Source organism: Phascolarctos cinereus, unplaced genomic scaffold (assembly GCF_003287225.1).
Source record: "Phascolarctos cinereus isolate Bilbo 61053 unplaced genomic scaffold, phaCin_HiC Scaffold_5;HRSCAF=322, whole genome shotgun sequence".
Lineage (NCBI taxonomy): Eukaryota > Metazoa > Chordata > Mammalia > Diprotodontia > Phascolarctidae > Phascolarctos > Phascolarctos cinereus.
In genome coordinates this window covers 178,223,394-178,250,144 of record NW_027555958.1, presented here as the reverse complement: position 1 = coordinate 178,250,144, position 26,751 = coordinate 178,223,394, and the positions used below count along the sequence as shown (strand labels likewise).

Below are 26,751 nucleotides of genomic sequence, written 5' to 3'. Positions count from 1 at the left end.
ACAACCGGAAGAAGACAAAGACAAAGCTCCTACATCCAAAGCCTCCAAGAAAAATATGAATAAGTCCCATGCCATGGAAGAGCCTAAAAAGGATTTTGAGAAGCAAGTAAGAGAAGTAGAGGAAAAACTGGGAAGAGAAATGAGTGATGCAAGAAAATCACAAAAAAACAAGTCAACAGCTTGCTAAAGGAGACCCCAAAAATACCGAAGAAAATAACACCTTTAAAAATAGCTTATCAACAGGCTGACTTCAGAAAAACCTGGAAAAACTTGTATGGTCTGATGCTGAGTGAAATTAGAACCAAGAGAACCTTGTACACAATAACAGCCATGTTGTACAATGACTAATATTGATAAATTTAACCCTTCCCAGCAATACAATGATCTAAGACATCTCCAGAGGCCTCATGATGGAAAATGCTATCCACACGCAAAGAAAGAATTACAAAAGTTGAATTGCTATTTTTTTTCTCTTCTGTTGAGTTTTGTTTCCTCTCTCTGATGGTTCCTCCTACTGGTTTTAATTTTTACTTATAACACCACTAATGTGAGAATATGTTTAATAGGAATGTAAACATATAGCCTATATCAGATTGTGCGCCATCTTGGGGAGGGTGGTGGGGAGGAAGGGGGAGAAAAATTTTCAACGCAAAAGCATATGGAAGTCATTATTGATAAATCAAAATAAATTAATAACATTTTTTAAAAAAACAGCCTAACCCAAATGGCAAAAGAGGCCCAAAAAGCCATTGAGAAGAATGCCCTAAAAAGAAAAATTGGCCAAATGGAAAAGGAAGTCCAAAACATTACTGAAGAAAATACTTCCTTAAAAATTAAAATGGAGCAAATGGAAGCTAATGACTTTATGAGGAATCCAGACATTGTAAAACAAAACCAAAAGAATGAAAAAATAGAAGACAATGTGAAATATCTCAGTGGAAAAACAATTGGACTATCTAAAAGCCATGACCAAAAAAAGAGCCTAGAATCATCTTTCAAGAAATTATCAAGGAAAACTTCCCTGATATTCTAAAACCAGAAGGCAAAACAGAAATTGAAATATCCACCAATCACCTCCTGAAAGAGATCCCCAAAGGAAAACTCCTAGGAATATTGTAGCTAAATTCTAGAGTTCCCAGGTCAGGGAGAAAATATTGCAAGCAGCCAGAAAGAAACAATTCAAGTATTATGGAAACACAATCAAGATAACACCAGATTTAGCAGCTTCTACATTAAGGGACTGGAGGGCTTGGAATATAATATTCTGGAGGTCAAAGGAGATAGGATTACAGCCAAGAATCACCTATCTAGAAAAACTGGGTATAATCCTTCAGGGGAAAAAAATAGATATTCAGTGAAATAGAGGACTTTCAAGCATTCTTGATGAAAAGACCAGAGTTGAATAGAAAATTCGACTCTCAAATACAAGACTCAAGAGAAGCATGAAGAGGTAAACAGGAAAAGAGAAATCATAAGTGACTTAAGGTTGAATTGTTTACATTCTTGCATGGAAAGATGATATTTATAACTCATGAGACCTTTGTCAGTATTAGGGCAGTTGGAGGGGAAAAAAATTGTATGTGTATATAGATAGAGGGCACAGAGTGAGTTGAAGATAAAGGAGTAATATCTGGAGAATAAAATTAAGAGGTGAGAGAAGGGAGGAGAAAGGGAGAGATAGAATGGGGTAAATTATCTCACATAAAACAGACTAGAAAAAGTTTTTAAATGGAGGGGAAGTGGGGGAAGATGAGGAGGGAATGAGTGAATATTATTCTCAGATTTGGCTTAAGGAGGGAATAACAAACACTCAATTGAGTATGGAAATCTATCTTACCCCACAGGAAAATGGAAGGAAAGGGGATAAGAGAGTGGGGGGTGGGGAATGATAGAGGGCAGACTGGGGGGAGGGGGTAATCAGAAGCAAACACTTCTCAGAAGGGACAGGGTCAAAAGAGAATAGAATGGAGGGCAGGAAAGGATAAAGGGAAATAGTTAATTTTTTACAATATGACTACTATGGAAGTGTTTTGCATGACTACACATGGATAACCTATATCGAGTTGCTGCTTGCCTTCTCAATGAGAGCGAGTGGAGAGGGAGAAAGGGAGAAAATGTGGAACCCAGTTTTAAAACCAAATGTTAAAAACTGTTTCTACATGCAACTGGGAAATAAGGTACACAGGCAATGGGGTATGGAAAACTATCCTGCCCTACAGGAAAATAGAAGGGAAAGGGAATGAGAAGGAGGGGGTGATAGAAGGAAGGGCAGATTAGGGGAAGCAGTACTCAGAATGCACGCCGTCTTGGGGTGGGAGGAAGGATGAGATGGGGAGAAAATTTGGAACTCAAAATCTTGTGGAAGTGAATGTTGAAAACTAAAAATAATTAAAGTATAGGAATGAAAAGTTTCACTAAAATGATAAGTAACATCTATCTAAAACAAAGAGCAAGCATTATCTATAAGGATAAGCTAGAATCCTTTCCTACAAGATCAAGGATGAAGCAAGGATGTCCAGTATCAAGATTATTATTCAATGTTGTACTAGAAATGCTAGCTGTAGGACAAGAAAAAAAGAAACTTATTCCTAAAGTATAAGCAACAATGAAACAAAACTCACTTCTTGCAGACATTATGATAAAACTAAAAAACTAAACAACTAAAAAACTAACTGAAACCATTAACTTCAGCAAAGGTGCACGACATAAAATAAACTTAAGACAAATAATTAGCATTTCTTTGTTACCAACAAAATCCAGCAGGAAGAACTAGAAAGAGAAATTTCATTCAAAATAACTACAAACAGTATAAAATATTTGGGAATCTACTTGCCAAGACACACACAATAACTATTTGAATCCAATTACGAAACACAAAGATCTAAATTATTAGAGAAATAAATTGCTCATGAGTAGACCAAGCCAATATAATAAAAATTACAATATTACCTAAATTAATTTACTTATTCAGTGCCCATGCCATACCAAACTACCAAAGAGTTATTTTAGAGAACTAGAAATAAATAACAAAATTCATCTGGAAAAACAAAAGGTTAAAAATATCAAGGGAGGGGCAGCCCTGAGGCCTGGGAGGACCTGAGTTCAAATGTGTCCTCAGACCAAACACTTGACACTTACTAGATGTGTGACCCTGGCCAAGTCACTTAACCCAGTTGCTTAAAAAATAATTTAAAAAAAAAAATGAAGGGAATCAATGGAAAAAAAAACCAATAGGAAGGAAAGGGTTGGCCTGGCAGTATCAGATCTCAAATTATGTGACAAAGCTATAATCATCAAAACAATTTGGTCCTAGCTAAGAAATACAGCAGTTGATCCATGGAACAGATTAGGTATACAACGTACAAAAGCAAATATGCACAGTAATCTAGTGTCTGATATACCCAAAGATCCTGGCCAATAGAGCAATAACTCACTAGTGACAAAAACTATTGAGAAAATTGGAAAAATCTGGCAGAAACTAGGCAAAGACCAATTATCTCACACTGTATTCCACACTAAACTCAAAATGGATGCATGATTTAAACATAAAATGTGACATCATAAGCAAATCAGTGGAAAAGGGAAAAAATTACCCGTCAGATTTTAGATAGAGGAAGAGCTCATGATGACCAAATAAGAGAGATGATTACAGGGAGTAAAATGGGTAATTTTGGTTATAAAAAACTAAAAGGCTTTTTTAACAAAATCAATGCAGGTAAAATTATAAGAAAAACAAGAAACGAGTTCCTTTGCAGCACCTTTCTCTGCATTTCAAATATATATAGGGAACTGACTAAAATCAACAATAAAAGCCAAATGATTATAAATGGCCAAACACAAGCTTTGATTTCTTCTGAAAACTACCTATGATAGCCACATGAAAAAATGCTCCAAATCAAACATAATTAAACAAAAATTTACAACTCTGAAGTACTGCTTCACACCTATCACATTGGGTAAGATGATGAAAAAGGAAAATAACAAATGCCAGAGGGAATATTGGAAAACAGGTACACTAAATGCAAGGCTTCTTAAAACTTTTTCAACTAGAGACCCCTTTTCAGGGTTCAGCTGCATTTGTTGGTGCTGCATGGCCTGAGAGTATGTGCAGTAAAAAGTGTGCATGATTTGTCTTCAGAACCAAGACTGCAATGAAGTTGAGCTGCCAGAAACAGGTTGGATTCATTATGTGTTTGATTTTTAATTAATTTTTGGCTGTTGTGCATTCGGAAACCTTTTATCATTGCCAAATTTCTTATGACCCCATATGGGGTCCTGGACCCACAGTTTAAGAAGAGCTGCACTGTTAGTGGAGCTGTGAACTAATCCAACTATTCCAGAAAGCAACTTGGAATTATACCTGAAAGGCTATTAAAGTGCATAAGCTCTGGAGACCCAGGCTCACTGCTACTAGAGCCATATCACAAAAATAAAAGGACATATATGTACAAAAATATTTATAGTAGCTCTTTTTGAGGTGCGAAGAATTGGAAACTGAGGGGATGCCCCAAAACTGAGCAACAGTTACTTATTGTATATCAATGTGACAGAATACTGTTATGCTGTAAGAAATAATGAAGGGGGATGGTTTCAAAAAAACCTGGAAGACCTGTATGAACTAATGTAAAATAAAGTGAGCTAAACCAGGACAATAATCTACACTACAACAACAATATTGTAAAGATAATCAGTTTTGAAAGACTTTGTAAATCGGACCAAAACAATGACCCACCACTGTTCCCAAGGATTCATGATGAAAATGCTGTCCAACCCTAGACAGAAAACTGATGGACTCAGAGTGCAGACTGAAACCCATCCCCCACCTTTTTCTTGTTTCCCCCTCCAATCCCCATCACCACCTCCAAACATGGTTAATGCAAAATTGTTTTGTATGACTTCATATTTGTAATGGGTTTTGTTTTTTTTGGGGGGGCCTTCTCTTGGGGAGAGGGAAAGGAGAGAATTTGAAATAGGAAAAAAAAAGAATAAAAGTCTCTGTGCCTTAAAAATAAATAAGAACCACCCACTCAAATAAAATTTCAATGTAAATACATTTAAGATATATAATTCCCTGAATTAGAAAGGCATAAAGAACCTGACTCCAGATCAAAACCCTACTAGACTAAGCTCTGTGGGAAACTGGGGCAGTGTTCTTATCCTTTGTTATTCCTTTATAGTACCTACAAAAGCTGTCTGATAAAATGTTATAATTCATGTAACAATGGTGTTTTTGTGGGCTATTATATATCTAGACTACTTGCCTCTATACAAGTGACTTACTTTTCTGTCCAGTTTATTGTACTATTACCTCACTGCCCACCTTCACTGTTCCTATTTATGAATCCACCTAGTCAAATCTTTTATAATTTACTACTACTACTAGAAAAAAAAAACAAAAACAATCTGTGCTACTTTACATTGAGTATTTCACTTTCTATTTGCTGATAAAAGCATTCTTCAATCAGCATAGTGCAGTGCAGAGAGTGCTGGATTTGGTTGTTGGGAAAACCTGGATCCAAATCCTAACTCTGACACTGGCTAAGTGACCTTGAACAAATCACTTAGCTTCATGGTTCATTAGGCAATTTCTATAAGGCTCTTTGTTGCAGAGAAGGTGCTGACTTTTAATCTATATCCTCATCTAGGATTTCTCTATATTCATTATAGGTCCAGTTCCTAACCCCATCCCTACTTCTAAGGCTGTCAATGCCCACTTCAGAGAAACAAATGCCTCAGTTTATTTTCAACTTTACTCACTACAAATACACTAAAAGTACACTAAATCAAACTCCCAGAAATTTTACCAGTTTACTTGTAAAAGTTTACTTTGACCAATTTAAAATTAAAATTGAAAAAAATCTTTAAAATCACCAAGTCTAGTGGTCCAGACTGACCACTTCTCAGCAATTCCAAATTTAATACAAAACTTTTCGAAGTCAAACAAAATGATTTTTTCTCCTACCTATGTTCTATTTCCATGCCTTACACCAAGCTAAGGCAGTCATCCAAACCAGATTAACTAATTTTAATCCTGCCCACTGCAAGAAACCACTTCTACAACATGTCTGATAGTCGCCTAGCATCTGTTCCTGGGATACTTAGGGAAGGAAATTTCACAACTTTGCAAACCAGGCTGTACCACTGTTAAATAACTCTATTAAAATAAAGTACTGCTGTTAATGATGGTGTAAAAAAGTGGCTAGTCAGTAAAACAAAACATTCAAACCCCAGAGAGTTTTTTTTTTTAAGGAGCTGAAGGTGGGGAAACCCCAGCTTCCTCTCTTTGGTTAAGAAAATCAAATGCATTGTTGGTAGAGTAGTGAACTGGTCCAACCATTCTGGAGAGCAATTTGGAACTATGCACAAAGGGCTATAAAACTGTGCATACTATACTCTTTGACCCAGCAATACCACTTCTAGGTCTGTATCCCAAAGAGATCAAACAAATGGGAAAAGGACCCACATGCACAAAAATATTTATAACAGCTCTTTCTGCGAGAGCAAAGAATTGGAAATTGAAGGGATGCCCATCAGTTGGTGAATGGCTGAACAAGTTGTGGTATATGAATGTAATGGAATACTACTGTGCTATAAGAAATAATGAAGCAGGTGGACTTCAGAAAAACCTGGAAAGACTTGTATGGACTGATGTTGAGTAAAGTGAGCAGAACCAGGAGATTGTCATACACAGTAACAAGCCACACTGTGTGACGACTAACTTTGAGACTTAACTCTTCTTAGGATCTAAGACAACTCCAAAGACTCATGTTGAAAAATGCTATCCACATCCAAAGAAAGATCTACGGAGTCTGAATGCAGATCAAAGCTTATTATTTGCTGTCTTTTTTTTTGTTTCTTCTTTCTCATGGTTTCTCCCATTGGTTCTAATTCTTCTTTAGAACATGAACATGACTAATGTGAAAACAGGTTTAATATGAATGTATACGTTAAGCCTATATCAATTTACATGCCGTCTTGGGGTGGGGAGAGGAGAGAGATGGGGAGAAAATGTGGAACTCAAAATCTTGTGGAGGTGAATGCTGAAAACTAAAATTTAGTAAATTTATTTAAAAAAAAAAATCAAGTTTTGACTACACTCACCTGGAGAAGCTGGTCCACTGAGGAGAAATGCATGTGGCTGTGAATCAGAAGAACAGCAAGGATCTGTCTGTTGGAAGCTAGTTTCTAAATGTCTTCTCTTTTGCATACGTTTATACTCTTGTTTTATGTTGTACAGAATTTGTTCTAAAAATAAAACATTTTACAAGGTTAAAAATTAAGCAAGAAAGCACACACACAAATTCTGATCAGATTTCTAAGTTGTCTCCTCAATGTCAATGTCATTATCCTAAAGCATAAACACTACTTTAACAAAGATTTTCCTCCAAACCACCCAAAGGTGTGACATTCAAAGCTAAAGTCATTGTTTATTCTTAAGTCTAAAGACAATTGGCATAAATGAGTATGAACTAGCAACATACAGATATAATACCCTGCAAACAGCATGGTACAATGGAATGAAACACTGATTCTAAAGTCAGAAAACCAGAGTTCAAATACTGCCTGCTTCTTTCTACATGTTTAACCTTGAATAATTTGGAAATTTCTCTGGGCCTAAAGTCTCCTTTGTGAAAGTGGCGGTGGCAAAGGGTTCCCTTCCAGTTCTAGATCCATAATACTATCATTACCTATTTGGGACTTGACTAGGTGGCAAAGTGGATAGAGCACTGGACCTGGAGTTAGTAAGACCTAAGTTTAAAGGCAGCTTCAGATACTTACAAAGCTGTGTGACCCTGGGCAAGTCACTTATTTTCTCAATCTGTCTAAATTCTCTCACCTCTAAAATGAGGATAACAACAGCACCTACCTCCCAGGTTTTTTGTGAGGATCACAGGAGATAATATTTGTAAAGTGCTTATTTAGCACAGGGCCTGGCACCTACTAAGTGCTTAAATCAATTAACTTCCTCCCTCCTACAACTTCTACAATTAACTAAAATATGGCCAACAACTGGAGAGTAAACAAGAGTCCTCTAAAAAGACAAAATAGATGCCCCAAAAATAAACTGCCTAGTTAATAAGAATCAACTCATTTATAATTTAATCCTATTTTACACAAAACAAATCTAACAAGCTTACTTATCTGGTTTCCCAAGTCAAGAGGAGATTAGAAAGATCAGTGGGAACTGCCTGTGTGCAAATACAGAACAGTAGTAAGAGGAAGGCTGAGTCTAGTCCAGGAATCCCGTGGGGTCCAGGAGACTCTTTCAGGGGAGTCCATGAAATCAAAACTATTTTAATAATAATACTAATGTGTTTAAGTGTCTAACATAGTACATATAGAGATATAACCCACATAAACAGAAGTTCTTTAGGGAGATCCTCAAGAATTAAGAGTTTAAAGGGGAACCAAAAAGTTTGAGAACCACTAATGTAGAAAACTGGAAAGTGAGTCAAGAAATGTTACATCTAGAACAACTGTGAATGACTTGAGTTATTCTCAGCGATACAATGATCCAAAATAATCTCAAAGGACTCATATGATGAAAAATGCTATATCTGCCTCCAAAGAACTGATGTTGTCTGACAGACACCAAAGCATACACTTTTTCACTTTTTCTTTCTTTGAATTTTCTTGCACAAAATGACTAATATGGAAATGTTTTACATGACTACACATGTATAACCTGTACCAGATTGCTTATCATCTCAGCAAGGGGGGAGAAGAGGGAAAGATAGAATTTAGAACTCAAAACTTAAACAAATCAACAAAAGGCAACAAATTTCAAAAATTATTTTCGCGTGTAATTGGGGGAAAAAATATTATTTGAAAAATGTTACATATAGTCTCAGCCCTGTCTCTAACTAGTTGTGTGACTTGGGGTACGTCATTTTACTTCCCTGGACCTCAATGCTGTAAATATCATAGTTAGGTTTCTTCCAGTCCTAAAATAATTCTAAATAATAATCCTTGTTAAAGCATTTTAACATGCAACATTCCTGAAACCAGCCTTATACAGAGTGACAAACCTATATTTAGTTATTCATGCTGAAATCAGAACTTATCATCCTCCCCCACTTCCTGTCTTCCCTTACTTATGTTTAACTTACATGTTCAACTCTTTATTCTCCCCTCAACTCTCCACCCCAACAGCCAATCAGTTCCCAAGTCTACCTTCAACTCTCTCCAACTCACAGAATTACCACACTAATTGGTATCCTTGCTTCAACTCCATCCCCACAGCTGCCAAATTATGCCATTTATATATTCTTCTAAATCAAGGTTCCTGACATCACTACTCTGGTTCAAAACCATTTAATAATTTCCCAAGATCGCCAGAATCAAAAACAACAACAACAACAACAACAAAAAAAACACCTCTTCAGCTTGACATTTAAAGCCCTTTAAAATCTAGCCCCATCCTACCTCTCCTGACTTCTTCACATTACTACTTTTCTTCTTTGTGGACTGTGTTCTAAACAAATTGGATTACTTCCCTTTCCCCAAAATTTGGTGCTCAGTCTAAATCTCTGAATGCATTTTCTCCTGACTTCTACTTCTTTCAGGCTTAACTTGGGTGCATGTCCTACAGGAAAGCCATTCCTATTCCTAATCCTCCCTAAAGCAGGGGTTCTTAAAATGGCATCTTTAAAATCTTTTTTTTAAAAAATATTTTAGAACTATTAATACATTTGGCGTCCTTGGGCAATCTTACGTATCAGATTCTATAGATTTAAAAACACAAGAGTTTAAAGGGTAGAGGGTACAAGTTCCATGGAAGCTGGGACTGTTGGGTCTTTGTATCCCCCATATCCTATACATAGCTGGTGCTTAATAAAAACTTTGTTGAATTAGATGAATTTGCATGAACACACACTTGTTACCTGTATATTTCAATTCTCATCATAAAGCCTTAATGGTTAGCCCACAAAATGGACTGAATTTCAAGTGATAATCCTGAACAAATACTTAGCAAGCTACGCCATAATGAGCATATAAATTATAATATGAATAATGTTAGTTCTCCTGCAAAATTATGTAGTTCAGTTTAACACTATCTGCCTCAGTTTCCTTATCTGAAATAACACCTACCTTCCAGAGTTGTTGTAAGGATAAAATGAATGTGTGTAATGCACTTTGAAAACATCAAACAGGCTCATGGATGTCAGGTTAACAACTTCTGATTTTCAAGTAACATTTTTGTAATACGAAGGTCTTCGTTCTCTCAAGTTTGCTTAAAGCAGCTACATCAACCGGCTCCCATTTTTCCTCTCCTGTTATAACTATAAGTTCTCTTTCACTCATCTTTTTCTCCCCTGAACCACATGTCTTCTTCTTCCTGTCACTAATAAATATCCTACCTTTGGAAAATCCAACTGAGCAATTCTGTGCAAATAAGAATACAGGAAGAAAAGAAAAATACCCATCTCCCTCTTCTGTTCCCCCACATATTCATTTAGCTCTGCTCTCTAACTAAAACTCCTTTATTGGTAACCAACTCAACTATGTGTCTTAGACCTCTTCTTCCTTACATGCCTTTCAATTTGTGAAATTTCATAATGGAAACCTGGTTTTCTCTTGAGCAGAGGTTCTCAAACATATTGGTCTCAGGACCCCTTTACATTCTTAAATACTGAAGACCTCAAAGAGCTTTTGTTTATGTAGGTTATATTAAAATTTACCAAACTGAAGTTAAAACTAAAATTTAAAAATATACACTGCATACTAACATAATTTTTAATGAAAAATAACTTTTCAAAAAATGTGAATAGTGGCATTGTTTTACACGCCATCTGTTGCAAGTTGAAGTATATGAAAAAAAAATTTAGCCTGATACAGATACTCAATTGGAAAGTGGAGGAATATTTTAACAGGCAAATAACATCTTAGTATTTTGAAAATAGCCTTGACCTCACAGACTCTTTGAAAGGGTCTGAGGACCCCCCCCCAAGAATTGTTCCTACTCTGACACTATTAAGCACATATCCCAAGAATGCCAGTGCTGAAGGAAAAGGATAGGTCATATATAATAAACAAAGTAATCATAGAAGAACTCTCCTGTAACAACAACAAGGAAACAATGGATGTCCACTGATTGGAGAATGAAAATCTTTATATCTTCACTTTAAACCTCTAACACCCTCAAGTAGCTACTACTTTTTATTTTAAATGGAATTTCTCTTCGAATAAATTGTGGCAAGAATGTTAAGAAATGTAAAGGAATTCGGGAAAAACATGGAAAGACTGGTATCAAGTGATGCCAAGTGAAGAGGTAAGAGTATGTACACAATAACTACAATAATGTAAACTAACACTAAAAAGTGGCAGTAAAACTCTGAGGTATAATGAACAATTCCATCCTGGAATACTGATAACGAAAAGACATCAATTTCCTTCTCAATAAAGAAAAGTGGAGACTGATATGGAATGCTTAGATGGCTTTTTTTAAATGCTATTCTTTACAAAGGGTTCAACTGGTGTGTGTGTATGTGACACAGAAAGAGGGAGAGAGAGAGAGAGAGAGGGAGAGAGAGAGAGAGAAAGAGAGAGAGAGAGAGAGAGAGAGAGAGAGAGAGAGAGAGAGAGAGAGAGAGAGAGAGAGAGAAACTGAGGGGAATGAATATAGTATAAACAAAAGGAAATCAATTTTTTAAAAGTATCACTTTGATTCAAAATAAGGATGAAAATTAAAGTTAGGGTTTGCCTTCTCATCAAAGAACTTATCCAAATACATTAAGGTATGCCACAATTTCATACTACCCACTTCTAGGGCGTAGGGGAGGGAACTGAGACAATCGCCGACTCAATCTTAACATTTCCCAGGGAAATGTATTTTATGCAGGTGTTTTGGGTTTTTTTTCCCCAAAATAACCTTTCAACAGAGTTTTTTTGGGTTGTTTTTACTATTACTAGTCTCTTTTATCCAACTTATTTTTGTTTAGATCATTCCTTTGCAACTTAAGTTCTTATTTTATTATCTTAAAAGGTCTCCTAATTACCCCACAAAGAAGGTGGTGCATTCATTCTTCCACAAAAAATTTACCTCTCGTTCAGCATAAACTTTACCTGCTTCATCCTTCACATTCTAACAAGGAATAGAGACTGAACCTGTCGCTTTTTTGGTACAAGGAACTGCTAGATGATAAAACTCTCCCTACCAGTGCAGGTTGGCAACCTTCTTTTTAGGAATGGAAGAATACATATGCCAATTCCTCAAAGAAAAAAATATAAAATATATTATACCTTTCTTTTAAATATAAAATGAAGAGGACTATTTTGGTCTCATCCAGTTCTGTCTATGTAATCATACAGAGTTCCTAGCCTCACTACTCCTAAAGGAAAAATGAGGCTGCTACAGTTTGTTTCCCATGAGGAAAAGATAGCTAATAACTTACTTGACAAGTTCTATTCTGTTTTAAAAGCTAGTTTTCTAAGGAAAGCCCTATATGCACAGTCCCACATGAACTACAACTCTAAATCCTATGATCCCAAACATCTAGCACTTAAGAAATATGAAAATTTGTATTTGATATCAGTACAGGGAACATCAAAAATATTTGAATGAGGAAGTCTACTGATATATTTTTGCTACAAAAGTGACTCTCAAACTTGGAAAAAAATGTTCCTCATTTCAGAAAGCAACAGAGCAACACCCTGCCACTTACCACTTTCTGAAAACATGCAGTAGGAGATACCATCAGTACCTATTTCTTTTCTCAGGGCTGAAGAGTTTAAAAAATTCTAAAGCCTTATATAAATTCAGCCTATCCTGCATCATCCACACTAATAACCTAAGCCAGAACGTTAAGAAATCTAGTCCTTTAATATTGTTGTAAGAATTAAATGATATTTGTAAAAGTGCTTAGCACAGTGTCTAGCACACAGTAAATACAATATAAATATTAGCTATTATGTATTATTGTTGTTGCTCTTTTATACCTATGATTTCTTGACCATCTGAAAAGGTTTACTGACAATCCTTTAGAGTAATCTGTAGAAGAAAGATGCTAAATATTATGCTTTTAAAATTTTCAATTTGTAACCTTTAAAAAATATAATTTTGTAAATTAGCATGCTGTCAATCACCATAACTAATTTTCCTATATTAATATCTTATATCCTGGAAAACCAAAATCAGAATCAACAGAATCAGAAAGCAACATCCCAAACTGAACACAACTCTGTAATGAATGTTATTTTAAGTTCAACCCTACTGTAGGCTCTAATAAGTGACATCTTATATACTTATACTTCAGAAAACAGGAGACATAAAACATTTCTTCTAATAAACATCCACACACATTCATGAAAAAAGCACTGGCATGATGGTTAGAGAACAATCCAAGGGCAAATCATTAAGAAAATGTGTGTGTGTGTCCACCAGTAATATTTTTTTACATATGAAGACTTTTTTCCCCTCTAAACTTACAATAAAAAAAAAAACACTACTACTTCACATTAGGATTCTTTCAGTCTTTTCAAGGACTCTCCTAGGAAATGAAATCCTAAGACAGTAGTTAATTATCACAGGTATATCAAATTGTTATACCCTCTCATGAAAGGTCAGCTACTTTTTCCAAATCATCCCTCCCATTCTTTCACCCACTGGCTGGTACTGTGAATGGTAAACACAACAACATGAAAACAATGTAATACCTATTCTGCTACTCAGAAGTTATAACATTTAATATTTATTCTAGCAAGAGGAGCGTGGCAGCAGTTTCTAGATCGGTAAGGTATTAGTATAGTCATTTAACAATTATTAAGTGCCTAAGATGAACACTTCTTGTTATTTTTAGCAATTTTTTTTTAATGAAAGCAAACCTTTAAGATTTTGGAAAAAATCACCGGCGAGTCAATTCCATTGAAGCTTTTAGAGGATAAAATAAAAATTTTCCTCAATAACTAATGTCAATTATATAACAAGACTTTATTGAAGAATGACTGTCATGCTGACAGTCCTTTAAAAATCAAGCTCCTTTAATTATTACTTCCAACTTGTTTTTAGAAACATTATTTTTAAAGAATTAAACATGAAAAACACAGAAGCAAATGTCTACCATAAATCAAAATATTCTTTGTGATAGCAAAGAACTGAAAAAGTAAATTCACTAAATCTACTGATTAGGGAATGGCTTAAAAAAACTATTTGGTACATACAATAAAAAATTATTGTGCAATAAAAAATGACTGATGAAATGAAAGAAACTTGAGATTTGTAAAACTGATGTAGAATGTAAATAAGTATAACCAAAAACCCCACAATATACATAATGATAACACTGTCAATAAAAAGATGAAGTTGATGAGTAACTGATAAACTAAAAAAAATCCTTTAGGTAAGGGAGCATACTTTACTGATGCAGAGAAGTAAGGACTAATCAGAAAATTTTAGAGTCAGACAAGTCATCACCATACTGTTGCTTAATTGTTTTTGTCACAAGGGAGAATTCAGGCAGGAACAGGAAAGGTTGAAATGACAGCTATAAAGAAAAATGTCTGAATAAAAAAATATGGGGATTTTTTTAAAGAAAAAAATTAACTTTTAAATCATTCAACAAGCATTTAAGATAAGCTCTATGTAAGAGGCTGGTTGCCTGACTTGACAACAAGGAGCTTGACAACATTTACATGGATGTCAAGGTGGGGTGGGGCTGAGTCTTGGAAGAAGCAAAGGAGGCAGAAGAGCTTGAGGGACAACTAGTACAAAGTCACAGAGCTAGGAGACAGAGCATCCTGTGAGCAACAAGAAGGGCAGTATGGCTGGAACATATGGGTGAGAGCAGAGGAGAGTAATGTAGAAAAAAGACTACAAACACAGAAATGGGCACATCTTGCCAGGTCAAGTCAAGAAGCATTTAGAGATTATGCTAAGTGCTGAGCTTACAAAGAAAGGCAAAAAATAATCTCGGATGTCCAAAAGCTGGTAGTCTAATCAATGGAGGTGACAATGGGAAAGAAACTATGTACAAACAAGATATATACAAGAAAAATTGGAAATAATCTCAGAAGGGAAGGCACTAAGATTAAAAAGCCCTGGAGGGGCAGCTAGGTGGCGCAGTGGATAGAGCACTGGCCCTGGATTCAGGAGGACCTGAGTTCAAATCCAGCCTCAGACATATAACACTAGCTGTGTGACCCTGGGCAAGTCACTTAACCCCACTGCCTAGCCAAAAAAAAAAAAAGGCCTGGGAAAGGTTTCTTGTAGAAAGTGACTTTAGCTGAGATTAAAGGAAGCCAAGCAACAGAGATGAGGAAGAAAAGAATTCTAAGCTTGGGTGCAATCAGTAAAAATATCCACATTTGAGAGATGACAGCAAGGCTGCCTGTATCACTGGATCACAGAGTATTGGGGACAAGTGGACAGGGTGTAAGGTGTAGTTAGACTGGAAAGGTAGGAAGAGTTCTCATTATGGAGGTTTTTAAAAGGAGGTGATAAGGAAAGCAGCCAACAGAATTTTGAGTATGGAGGAGGGGCATGGTCAGACCTGAGCTTTATAAAGCTCAATTTGACTGACTGGAAGGTGGACTGGCGAGGGGAGAGATGAGGCAGAAAGAACAACCAGAAGACTGTAGCAATAATCCAGGCAATGAGGGCCTGTAACAGGGTAGTGGCAGTTCCAGAGGAAAGAAGGGGATATATACAAGAGATGTTACAATGGTAGAAATGATAGGACTTGACAACTGATTAGATATGGGAAGAGGGGGTTAGACTGAGGAGTCAAGGATAACACCCAATTTTGAGCCCAGAAGACTGGGAAGTTGATGTGGTACCCTTGACAGTTAATGGGAAAGAAGGGAAGGTTTCAAGCAAAAGAATGAGTTCGGTTTTAGACATGCTAAATTTAAGACGCTACGAGACATCTAGTTCAAGGTGTGTCCAATAAATAGGATGTTAAGAGATTCAAGACTGAAAGTCAGAAGAGGGGTTAGGGCTGCACAAACAGATATGATAACTTCCCGTTGAGAGGTGATAGGTGAATCAAGAATAAAGGGAGAAGATGACCCAGGACTGAGACTCTGGGGGACACTCAAGGTTAACAAGGGTGACATGAAGAATTTATATACCAAACAGGAGTTTATATTAGATCCCAGAAATATGAAATCACTAGAGATTTAGTTGGGACATCTAGGTGACAAAGTAGATAGTGACAGGTCTGGTCAGGAAGACATTTTCTGAGTACAAATCTGGCCTCAGACATTTATTAGCTGTGTGACCCTGGGCAAGTCACTTAACCCTGTTTGCCTCAATTTCCTCATCAGTCAAATGAGATGGAAAAGGAAATGGCAAACCACTCTAGTATCTTTGGCAAAAAAAAACAAAAACAAAAACAAAAACCCAAATGGGGTCAAGAAGAGTTAACATGACTGAAACAACTGAACAAAGGGACTTGGGGCGGGGGGGAGTCATTTTGGTCAAACACAGGCAGGTATATGAAGAATAGACTGGAAGAGGTTTGAGGCAGGGAGATGAATTAGGATACTAATGCAACAGTGCAAGCAAGAATGAAAAAGCCCTCAACTAGAGTTGCTAACTGTGAGTGGAAAGAAGAGGAAGTTTAGATGTTATTATGGAAATAGTAACAAGAGTTGGGAAATGATATAAAAGGTAAAGGCGAGGGGCTGAGGTTGGCAAGTGAGGTTATTAACCTTAAAAAAAAAAGATGATATAAAATCTTAAAACTAAGGATTAACCTAAAATAAATAGGTTCCTCACATCTAACTGGTCAATAAACCCCAACCATGATCTGGAATCACTTTTCCTCTTTTAAGAATTATTCAGCCAGCATATCTATTCCAATATTCATTGCTAAGGACTGCCAACAAAAGTGCCAACCATATGAGACGGACAAATGTCCACTAAGAATTAATATAAAACTGGCAATTTAATTTGTCAAAGCTAGGAAAATATTTCAAGAATGATTTCTTCAAGAACCTGCAACTCAATCTTGCTTAGCTACAAACAAAATAATAGTTAACAATAACTTTCTAGAGTAAGAGTTTGAGCTTTTAGTAATTTTAAGAGTTATTAAAATTAAATAACAAATCAACAAGCTTCCAAATCAGTTAAACCTCAAAGTTCACATACCAGATGTACCACTTAATTTCACTAGGGTATGAGTCTAAGTAAAAGCTACTTTCTCATTCTTTTAAGGAGATTTTGTTTATTTTTATACATCAATCTTTTGCCAATAATGCAACCTCAACCCCTATAGAATCCTTTTTCCTTGTTACAAAGAAAAAAAAGTTAAGCAAAAGCAACCACAATGACCACATCTCATAGCACGAGCAAACATTCTGTACCCATAGATCATACTACCATCTCTCTGGGGAAAATCTATTTCATCATCAGTCCTTTGGAAGCAATCCCAATCCTTTGTCTAGTGTCTTTTAAACACACACACACACACACACACACACACACACGGCTAACATCCTATAATAAGAGTTAATAAGAAAGTACACAAGAAGACTAATATAAAAATGTTGACTATCATAATTAATTAAAACGAAGCCAGTCTTCATGTGAATATACCATTTTACTGTAAACCTTTCTTAAAACTTAAACTAATATATAATGAGAAATAGAATATTATAAATATTCACAAACTTTGGGAACACGTACCCACATCATTCAGTACAAAGGCACAAAGGTAAATATGGGACCACCACATCTACTTATCAAATGATGATAAATATTGTAGTGTTCTATTGTTTTTTAATTATTATTATAATTTTTTGTGACCATGGGCAGTTACTACACAACAGTAAGATGTAAAGGAGAGAAAGATGGAGAGACAGAGACAGTCACAGACACAGAGAGACACACAGGCAGACCCGGCCAGAGCCAGAGTCAAGATACAGATACAGGCAGAGCACCACCTTGGAGTTACACTGATCCAAGTTCAAACAATTAGGACAAAAGGATCCCCGTCCCCACCTTCTCTAGACCTTAATTTCTTCAACTGTTGTTCAAAAAAAAAAAAAAAAAAGGAGGAACAGCTAGGTGGTGCAGTGGATAGATCACCAGCCCTGGAGTCAGAAGGACCTAAGTTCAAATCTGGTCTCAGACACATAACACTTACTAGCTATGTGACCCTGGGCAAGTCACTTAACCCCACTGCCTAGCAAAAAAACAAAAGGAAAAAAAGGGGGAGGGTGCACCTTAAAACCAATAAGACAGCTAAGATACCTACTGAGCTCTAAAAATTTGTTAATAATACATATCATACATATATATATGTATCTATACACACACACATACATATAAACTATATAAATACACACACACACACACACACACACTCTTCAAGGGCTCTAGGCATTAAATTACCATTTGTACACAAAGAGCCCACACCAAGAAATAAAAGTCTAAGGACCAGAAAAATGACATTTTAAAGTTTTCTTGTCTTTTTATTTCCATTAAAAGAACAGATATATATTTCTAGCTTTCTTCCATCTAGCAAGTTGTAACACAGTCTCACCAAGAACTGAAAGTTTGAGACTAGCAGTTACTTGTGGATGAAAAATCCCGGCGCTAAATTACTGATAGTCTTTCTTGCTCTGGAATCCTTCAATTCCTTTGGAAATTTCAGAAAAACTCTCACCTGGTAATTTTCACATAAGGACATTAATTTTTTTTTGTTGTTGGGGGGGTGAGGCAAAAAAGGTTAAGTGACTTGCCCAGGGTCACACAGCTAGTAAGTGTCATGTGTCTGAGATGGATTTGAACTCAGGTCCTCCTGACTCCAAGGCCAGAGCTCTATCCACTGCGCCACCCAGCTGCTCGGGACATTAATTTTTTAAAAATAGACATAAAACTCATTTCAAAAGATATATTTCTTCTTCCTTTCTGTTAAAGAAATGTTTGGCTTAACAAGCTCAACAAGCATTTCTCAAGCACTCACTAAAGGCCACGTAAAGTGCTAGGTGCTGAAAATAATCCATACAGATGCTGCTTTCCATGAGCTTCCATTCTACTGGGACTACAAAAGGGATATATCAAGCTTCTGAAATTTGAAGCTAAGTGAAGCAAACATCAATTTGGTTTCCAGAGTTGCAAATGTCTATCCACATTTATCTTCATCTTCCAGAAAGGTTACTGTACTTATCTGAAGGTAGAATGGCTCTTGCAACCAATTACACTTAAACCCTACATACACGTTGCTGTAATGAAGATGGAGAAGAGGTTGGCTACACCAGTGGCATCAAACTCATAGAAACTGGGATCACTAAACCATATATAAACTAAACCATCTTTCAGGGTTGCATATTGACTTAGAAAATCACATTAACATTATGTATATTCTATTTTATTTTTATTTATTTTGTTAATTACTTCCCAATTTGGAACTCAGGAGTGTTAAGGACTGTGTTTGATGCCTCTGGTCTACACCAAAGTTTAAAAGCAATTTATAGTTACAACCACCTTTAAGGCCAACTAGTAAAACTGAGAAGCTCAGTTAACAAGTTAGATACAACAGTCTTTTATCTAGTACCTCCATGAGGTCAAGCTTAGGAAATGCCATATTACATGTAAACACACCTCTCAGTTACTTTTAACAAAACCCAACACTGTATACGGCCAAGTTCGGCCCCTAAGAAATGGTAAAGAAAAAAAAAGACCACTTCCCCTTCCTTTTTGGCAAAGGTGATGAACTACAGGTGTGGTATTTTGCAAATACTTAAGACTCAGACTTAGCTGATGTGTTGGTTAATTTTGCTCAACTGCTCCCACTTCTCCCCCTTTTTTTCTTTGTTGAGAGATGGCTTGCTTCTGAATAGACAAAGGAAGGATATATTTGGAGATTAATATTAAAACAAGATACCAATAAAAAACTTTGTTGAAAGTGAAGCAAAGCTTAGTGACTTGCCCAAGGTGACATGGTTAAGTGATTTAACCAGAATCTGAATCTAGGAACTATGATTCCAAATCCAATGCTTTCTATTGTACTGTACACTTCCTCTCTTATGATTCAGCATCTGGTTTACTTCAGTTTACTCAGACTTTTAGACTGCAGGCAATTTGATTACTGGCAACAACAAACAACTCTTCAGCAATTTGCAACATTCACAAAGCTCTTTCCTAGCAAAGCCAGGTAAGAAGTTATTATTTCTATTATTCAGATGAGCGAACTAGAATTTATAGAAGTCTCCACAGTCCCATGAATGTCTTGGGCTTCTTCTACTGCCTTCCCTAAAAATGCCCCACAATACAAGTGCTCCGTAGTTGTCTTCTCAAATTAGTTTCATTATTTTAAAGCCTCATACAAATGGGTGTTCAAAGGAGTCTGCTTAAAATATTACCAAATATAAAAATGCATTCTAAATCAATTGCAAAGTCAATTATCTTGTACATATACTTCCTGTGCCCCTCTAATACACACATAAAAGGTACAACTGGATTAGTAGGTAAGGCAGACTTTTTTTTACCTTAGGGTTCAAATTTCAATGCCACCATACCAACTAACTCATGTAACCCCCCCTTTCCCTCATCCCTATAATTTTGAGCTGAAGGAAAAAGAGGCTTCCCCTACTTATAAAACCACCAGAGAAAAGCACAGAAACCTGCATGAGCAGGCACACATGGCAAATGACTAAGTTATTAGTGACACATGTATTTATACTTCTAACCCTTTTAAAAAATCTCAACCATGCTTTAATCTAGTTCTTAACAACAGGGCAAGTACTAAAAGGTAGCTTTAACCCATTGATAATCCACAAATCTAAAAGGTTACTGACCTGCTGATTTAGTCATGTTTCATCCTTACTCAGGATTTTGTTGCTTATCCACTGTTCAATACCTAAGCACAAAGTTTCACAATGGAGTACACTTCATCATGCAAAGAAATGAAAAACAAAAATAGGAGGTACAAAATCCAAAGCATTGAGAAGATTATTAAACATACAGTTTAGTTGCCACATGCACTAAGAAACCAGAAGTGATTTTACAGCTGCCTAAATAAACATAAAATACTAAAACATTTCTGTTCAATATAAATTACATTTGATGTGGGATTCCTTCTTCCTCCAATATGTCTCATTTGTTTGCCTAGAACCATTTATACTTCATTTAAGCCAGCTGGTGTTTCAATTTGAAGGCATGCATCGATGTCTGATATACAATCTATAAATTCCTGTTAAACCCTATCCAAAAGGTGTAATTTCCAATTAATGGCAAATTTCCATCTCATACAATGAAGTTTTTATAAAAGAATTTTAAGATCAACCAATCTATTTGTTGAACTCCTATGGCATCTAACACTTAAAATTGGAACAGTAACAATAATGCGTCTTAAGTCTTATTAATAAGACTTTCTCCATCAGACCTCACACAACACTGTTTCGCAAGAAATACTTTCATGTAATATTGTACATTATGATTATCTCTCATATTCATTCACCTACCACGGGTAGGAATTCTTATCTAAACTTTGTTATCTCTTCCAACATCTACACATGAAGGTTTGAATTCAAAATGAGTGCTCAATGATTAAAAATGTTATATTCACAACCAGACTCATAACATTACTAAACCTAGAAGGAACCTAGGAGATCTAATGGCGAGCCCAACCCCTTCCTTTTACAGATAAAAAACTGAGACCCGAGATGATCTTTTCATGACCAGAGTTACAGAGGTAACAGTAATAGTAGGCTGCAAGGATCAGACTTAACTCAGGTCTTCTCATTCTAAGTACAGTAGTACTCTTCTCTTCCTCCCCACGGTCCTGAATTCTAGTCCTAGTTTTGCCAATAACTATGAACCTTTAATTTCTTTATCTGTAAAATGAGGAGGCTGAAGTGAGTCAATCTTCAAGGTCCTTTCTAGTTCCAGAGTTCCACAACTCCTCAATGATTTTATGACTCTAGTAAAATTATTACGAAAATAAGTATTTTAATGCATTCCCAAAACAGACTGGCATCCACAGTGATGTACTTGTAATCACTTATCTCACTTTTTCTTTTTACTTATTGTTGCTGTTCAGTCATGTCTCTTTGTGATCCCATTTGGGGTTTTCTTGGAGATACTGGAGTGGTTTGCCATTTCCTTCTCCAACTCATTTGACAGATGAGGAACTAAAGCAAACAGGGTTAAGTCATTTGCCCAGGATTACACAGCTAGTAAGTGCCTGAGGTCATATTTGAACTCAGGAAGATAAGTCATCCTGACTAGAGGCCTGGCACTCCACTATGCCACCTAGCTGCCCCTTTTACTTATCACACAGTATTTTTTGTTCTAAAAGTGTTGCAAGATACTGTATGACCTCGCATGTCACTAAGCCCTTCTCAGTTTCATCTGTGAAGATCAAATGAGAATATGAAGAGTTTTGCAAACCTTAAAGTTAGTTTTTAAAAGAATATTTTTAAACTGTTTCTGTTCTTTAAAATTTTAATGACAACTCCTAAGCTAACTGGAAGGTTATTAAAATACTCATGTGCCAAATTCTAACACTCTATTATAGTATCCCAGTATGTTACAAAACCAAGATTGAGAATCACCATAGTAAACCCTAAGAGGAAAAAACAAACCCTACACTGTGAGAGCAATCAAGAAGCTGCTGGCAACTCTTGGCAACAGAATAAGTTACTAAGACTAGAATGAATTACTTCCCGAGATACCTCCAGGTGGACAAGCTTTAACACATGACTACTTAAGTCCCTTTTATCTCAAGAGTCTGTTAAAATTACACAACTAGTAGGAATTACTCTAGGATTCTTTAATAATTTTCTTGTGTGTAAAATACAAGGATAACATAGCACACTATAGTTCCCATAACAAGGAAAAGATAACTGAATGCAGAGAAATATGGAAAAATGGATACAGAACTAAAAATTGATTTTTGTATTCTACTTAATTATTCAAGTTGTTATAAGATGACAACTCTAAAATGTATTCTAGTCTCTTCCAATGTCAAAGTAGTAAGAAAAGAACCAAGTCCCAATCTGTCATGACTGTAGGTTCCTGTAATGTTTTGCCTTCCTTTAGTGAACTACTGCTTCTTATACATGATTGTTTGCACATTGTCTCCCCCATGTTAGATTGTAAGCTTCTTGACAGCAAGATTATCTTTTGCACTTAGGACAGTACCTGGTACACAGTAGGCATTTTAAATAAATGCCTACTAACTGGCAGACTTCTCAACCTAAAATCTCACTTCTTTTAAGGAATACTTACACTCCAAATATTTTAGTTTAAGCACTATGCTCTAAAGAAAAGGAAACATTGTTTTGTAGGTATCTAATACCTTGTTTTTGTTATTAAATTTTAAAGGGGTCAGTTTTTCAATAGATGGTGTGTAATGCTGATGCTCTCATTATGACAGTATTACAAAAGCTATGTAAGTACACACCTAATAAATATGGCTGAATGTGCACAACCTTAAATTATAGTAGGAAGCTGTTCAAAACCATGGTGATACACAGAATCTTGCTAATTATGTATCTAAAATTAACTTAAGTATAATTTATAAAACTATTACGAAAACATCTCAACCCATTTCACTTTAAGACAAGTATTTCAGATACCTGGTATAATGTGGGATCTAGTTAACTAATCTCTTTAACAAGAAAAAAAAGCAGTTAGGATGCTTAGTTCAAATTTAAAAATATAAGGGTAATTTTGACCAAACTCTCCCATGTATATGTCAACAAGAACTATTTCAAAAATATCAAGTATGTGAAAAGAGTTAAGTTCGATCCATCTAACTAAATCTGATTTTGTGTACAGATTCTAACACCTACTAAGTTTTAAAACTGGCATTCTCTCCATTATGAAATAATATTGAATTAAGTTCTAAGAAAGTCATAAATCCAGTAAGTCAACTGACCACATGCTTAATATAATTTACCATTATCAATTTAGACTTTAGAGACAGAAATGACTACATATTTAACTTCCAAATGTTTTCCCTTTGACACTGGAATTTATTGAATTCTTTTTCAAATGTTCTTGCATTCATTATGTACACTCTTCCAGTCAGTTTTCAATTTACACTCATTAAAAATGTTAAACTGTAAAAGGCATTAAAAAATACAAAAAACCCAAACTGCAAGCATGTTCCTTGCTACAAAAGACTAAAGTATCTGGGTGACATCTTTTTAGTAAAAGTTACAGCCATAAATCCAGGATCACTATTTTTCCACAGAAAGCAATTATAATTCAGGTAAAATATTCTGCATTGTTGAAACAAAATCCACTAACACTACAGCCAAAAACTACTTGTGCATGAATTAATTTCAAATATTGGAAAGCAAAAATGCTGAGGGCTGGGGGGCGGGTGGTATTTTGGACCCTCTATTGAATTTAAGGCTATCCTTAAAATATCTTAAATGCAATTTTAATCTTAAAACTAGCAAAATTAAAAAGGGAAGAATTAGGGCAGCCAACTAAGAATGGAAGATGCCACATTTAGAACACTAGGCCTCCCCAAAGGTTTTCTAAATTGGCAATAATTGGACATTTAGTTCACCCATTCTATAAAAAAGGATCTGTGACCATCTCTCTCAGTCACCAAGCCAGTCATTAGTGGCAAATGCTTTATCAAAAGCCAATACACAAAACCTTTGCTAGCAAGCTACATACAAAGAAAGGAAGTCGATTTTACACCTCAGTCCCACAAAAGCCTATTCTGTGATAGTGTGTGCCAAGGGAACTAGAGCTTTTTAAAGTACACACAAGAAGGGGGCATAGCAATGGGGCACACACAAAGCAGCCAAAAAAACATTCCACCCCACCCCCCACCCTCCGTCACTTTCAGTAGTTTCGAAACCAAACACGAAAATATCCTGAGGCGCTTGGGGTTGATTCCTTTCTTACTCAACACTCTGGGTGCATTCCCCAACACCTTTTGGCTAGATAAGGCTTTTCCTCATCCAAGCAATTAATTACCCAACTTAAGCTAATATTTTACAAACAAATACATTCCCCAGGAAAACTTTGGGGTGACTCAGGGTCTTAACATGTGGTTTACTTTTCAGTGCCCTAAAAGAGCATTGTCTTTGTTGCTGAACCTGCCATATATGAAACAGACATAGACTCCGCTGAATCGGCGTTTCGCTGGGTGATTGATGCCAGGCCCACACGCTCCCCAGGGTCATCTACCCCCGGCCCTCACCCCCACCCCAGCTCTGAGCGAGCAAGAACTGCTGCCTCCTGGACTTCGGCCGGTCAATCCCACAGTCAATAGCTGCAAGATAGCGACCGGGGTGGGGGTGGGCGCTCCAAAGGGTTCTCTTGCTCCCCCAGTTTGGGGGGTAAGAGGACCATGGGGGAGTCGTTTCCAGAAGCTGTTTCTACCGTTCTTCACCTCGATTCCGGCCCTCCGCCCTAAGAAACCCTATCTCCCTCTTCCCACTCCTCCCACGGCCCCTCTCCCGTCTTTCCCTTCAAACCCCCGCGCACTGCCCCCCCCAACGGCCATTTCTATTGTGTCGGTCTCCAGGATGCCTAATTAAAACAAGCAAGCCCCCCCCTCCCCGTCCCACGACCCTGAATACCCTCTACTAAATAAAACACGGGACTTTCTACATGGCGGGGAGGAGAGCAAGACACCCCACCCCCGCCACTGCCTTCCTTCGCTCGAACTCCCTCCCCCAGCCGGCCTCTAAGTGGAATGGAAGCTCGCTGACGGCCTGCGCGCCGTCCAGGAGCCTGGCTCAGCACACAGCAGGCGCCCAATGTTTGCCGCACAGGACGAGAGTGCGAGGGAGGGGGTCCTCCCCCACCGCCCACCGCCCGAACTCGGAGGCCGGGGACCCACCTGTAGTGAGGCGAGAGGAGACCTCGCCGAAGGGGGACGGCTCCATCCGGAGGTACTTCTGCGGCGAGGCGGCGGTGGCCGAGAAGGAGGCGGCGGTGGCGGCAGCCGACGACGACGGGGAGGCGGCGGCCGAGGCGGGCGCCGACAATGGCGCACATCGCCGCCGCTTGGGGGACGCCGGGCTCAGCAGCGGGTCGAAATCCAGAGTCCTTTTCAAAGTGGCTCCGCACGCCATGACCGGGGCCGAGAGGGCGCGGGGCGCAGGAGAGCTGGGGAGGGGAGCCGGCGACCCCCTAGGGCCGGGCGGCGGAGAGGGACAGCGGACGCGGACTACGCCGCCGCCGCCTCGGCGGGAGCAGCAGTGGCCGCACGGACCGGCGCTGGGCGGGCGGGGAGGGGGACTGGGGTGACGAGAGCCGGCGGCGTCGGGGGGAGGGGGGCCTCGCGCCGGGGGCCTTCCTGCCTGCCTGCCTGCCTTCCTTCCTCCTCAGCTCCCGCTCTCCCGGGAGCCTCCGACCCCGGTCCCCGCCCCGGCTCAGTGTGTCCTCCTCTCAACCGGTCCGTCTCTCTTGGGGGCCCGCGAAGTCTGAAGACGGGACGCGACTTTCGCCGGTTAGGGCCGGTCTGGGGTGCGGTGGAGCTAGGACAAATGCCGGGGGGATGGCTGAGAGGAGGCGGCAGCGACGTCGGCGACGGCAGCGGCAGCTGAAGGAAAGGCTTGTCTAACCGCTTCCCTTTTCCCCCCGCCCCCCTATAAGACTTCTCTCTACCAGCCGCCAGCCCCAATATGGCGTCAATAACAACGCCGCCGATTCAAATCCTGCGGCAGCAGAGCGCTTGCGCACGGAGGTGGGTTTCTTGAGGGATTCCTGGGAAATGTAGTCTCCCTTGGCTCGGGAAAACGGGCGGAAAAGGCAGTTAGAAAGGGGGATCCGGAACTACGAATCCCACCGTGCGGCGCGCGAGAGCCCAACTTCCGGGATGGAATTTA

General features: G+C 37.9%; 1 protein-coding gene across 1 annotated transcript in view; it reads right to left on the bottom strand.

Moving 5' to 3' along the window:
- Positions 1–26,158, bottom strand: part of AKIRIN2 (akirin 2) — a 37,213-nt gene extending 11,055 nt beyond the window's left edge. Inside the window, exons 1-2 of the mRNA XM_020976297.2 lie at positions 25,761–26,158; positions 7,102–7,245 (exon numbers count right to left, since the gene is read on the bottom strand). Of these exons, the coding sequence (XP_020831956.1) occupies positions 7,102–7,245; positions 25,761–25,995 (379 nt within the window). The 5' untranslated portion in view covers positions 25,996–26,158. The remainder of the gene's footprint in view (positions 1–7,101; positions 7,246–25,760) is intronic.
- Between the last annotated feature and the right edge of the window lie 593 nt (positions 26,159–26,751).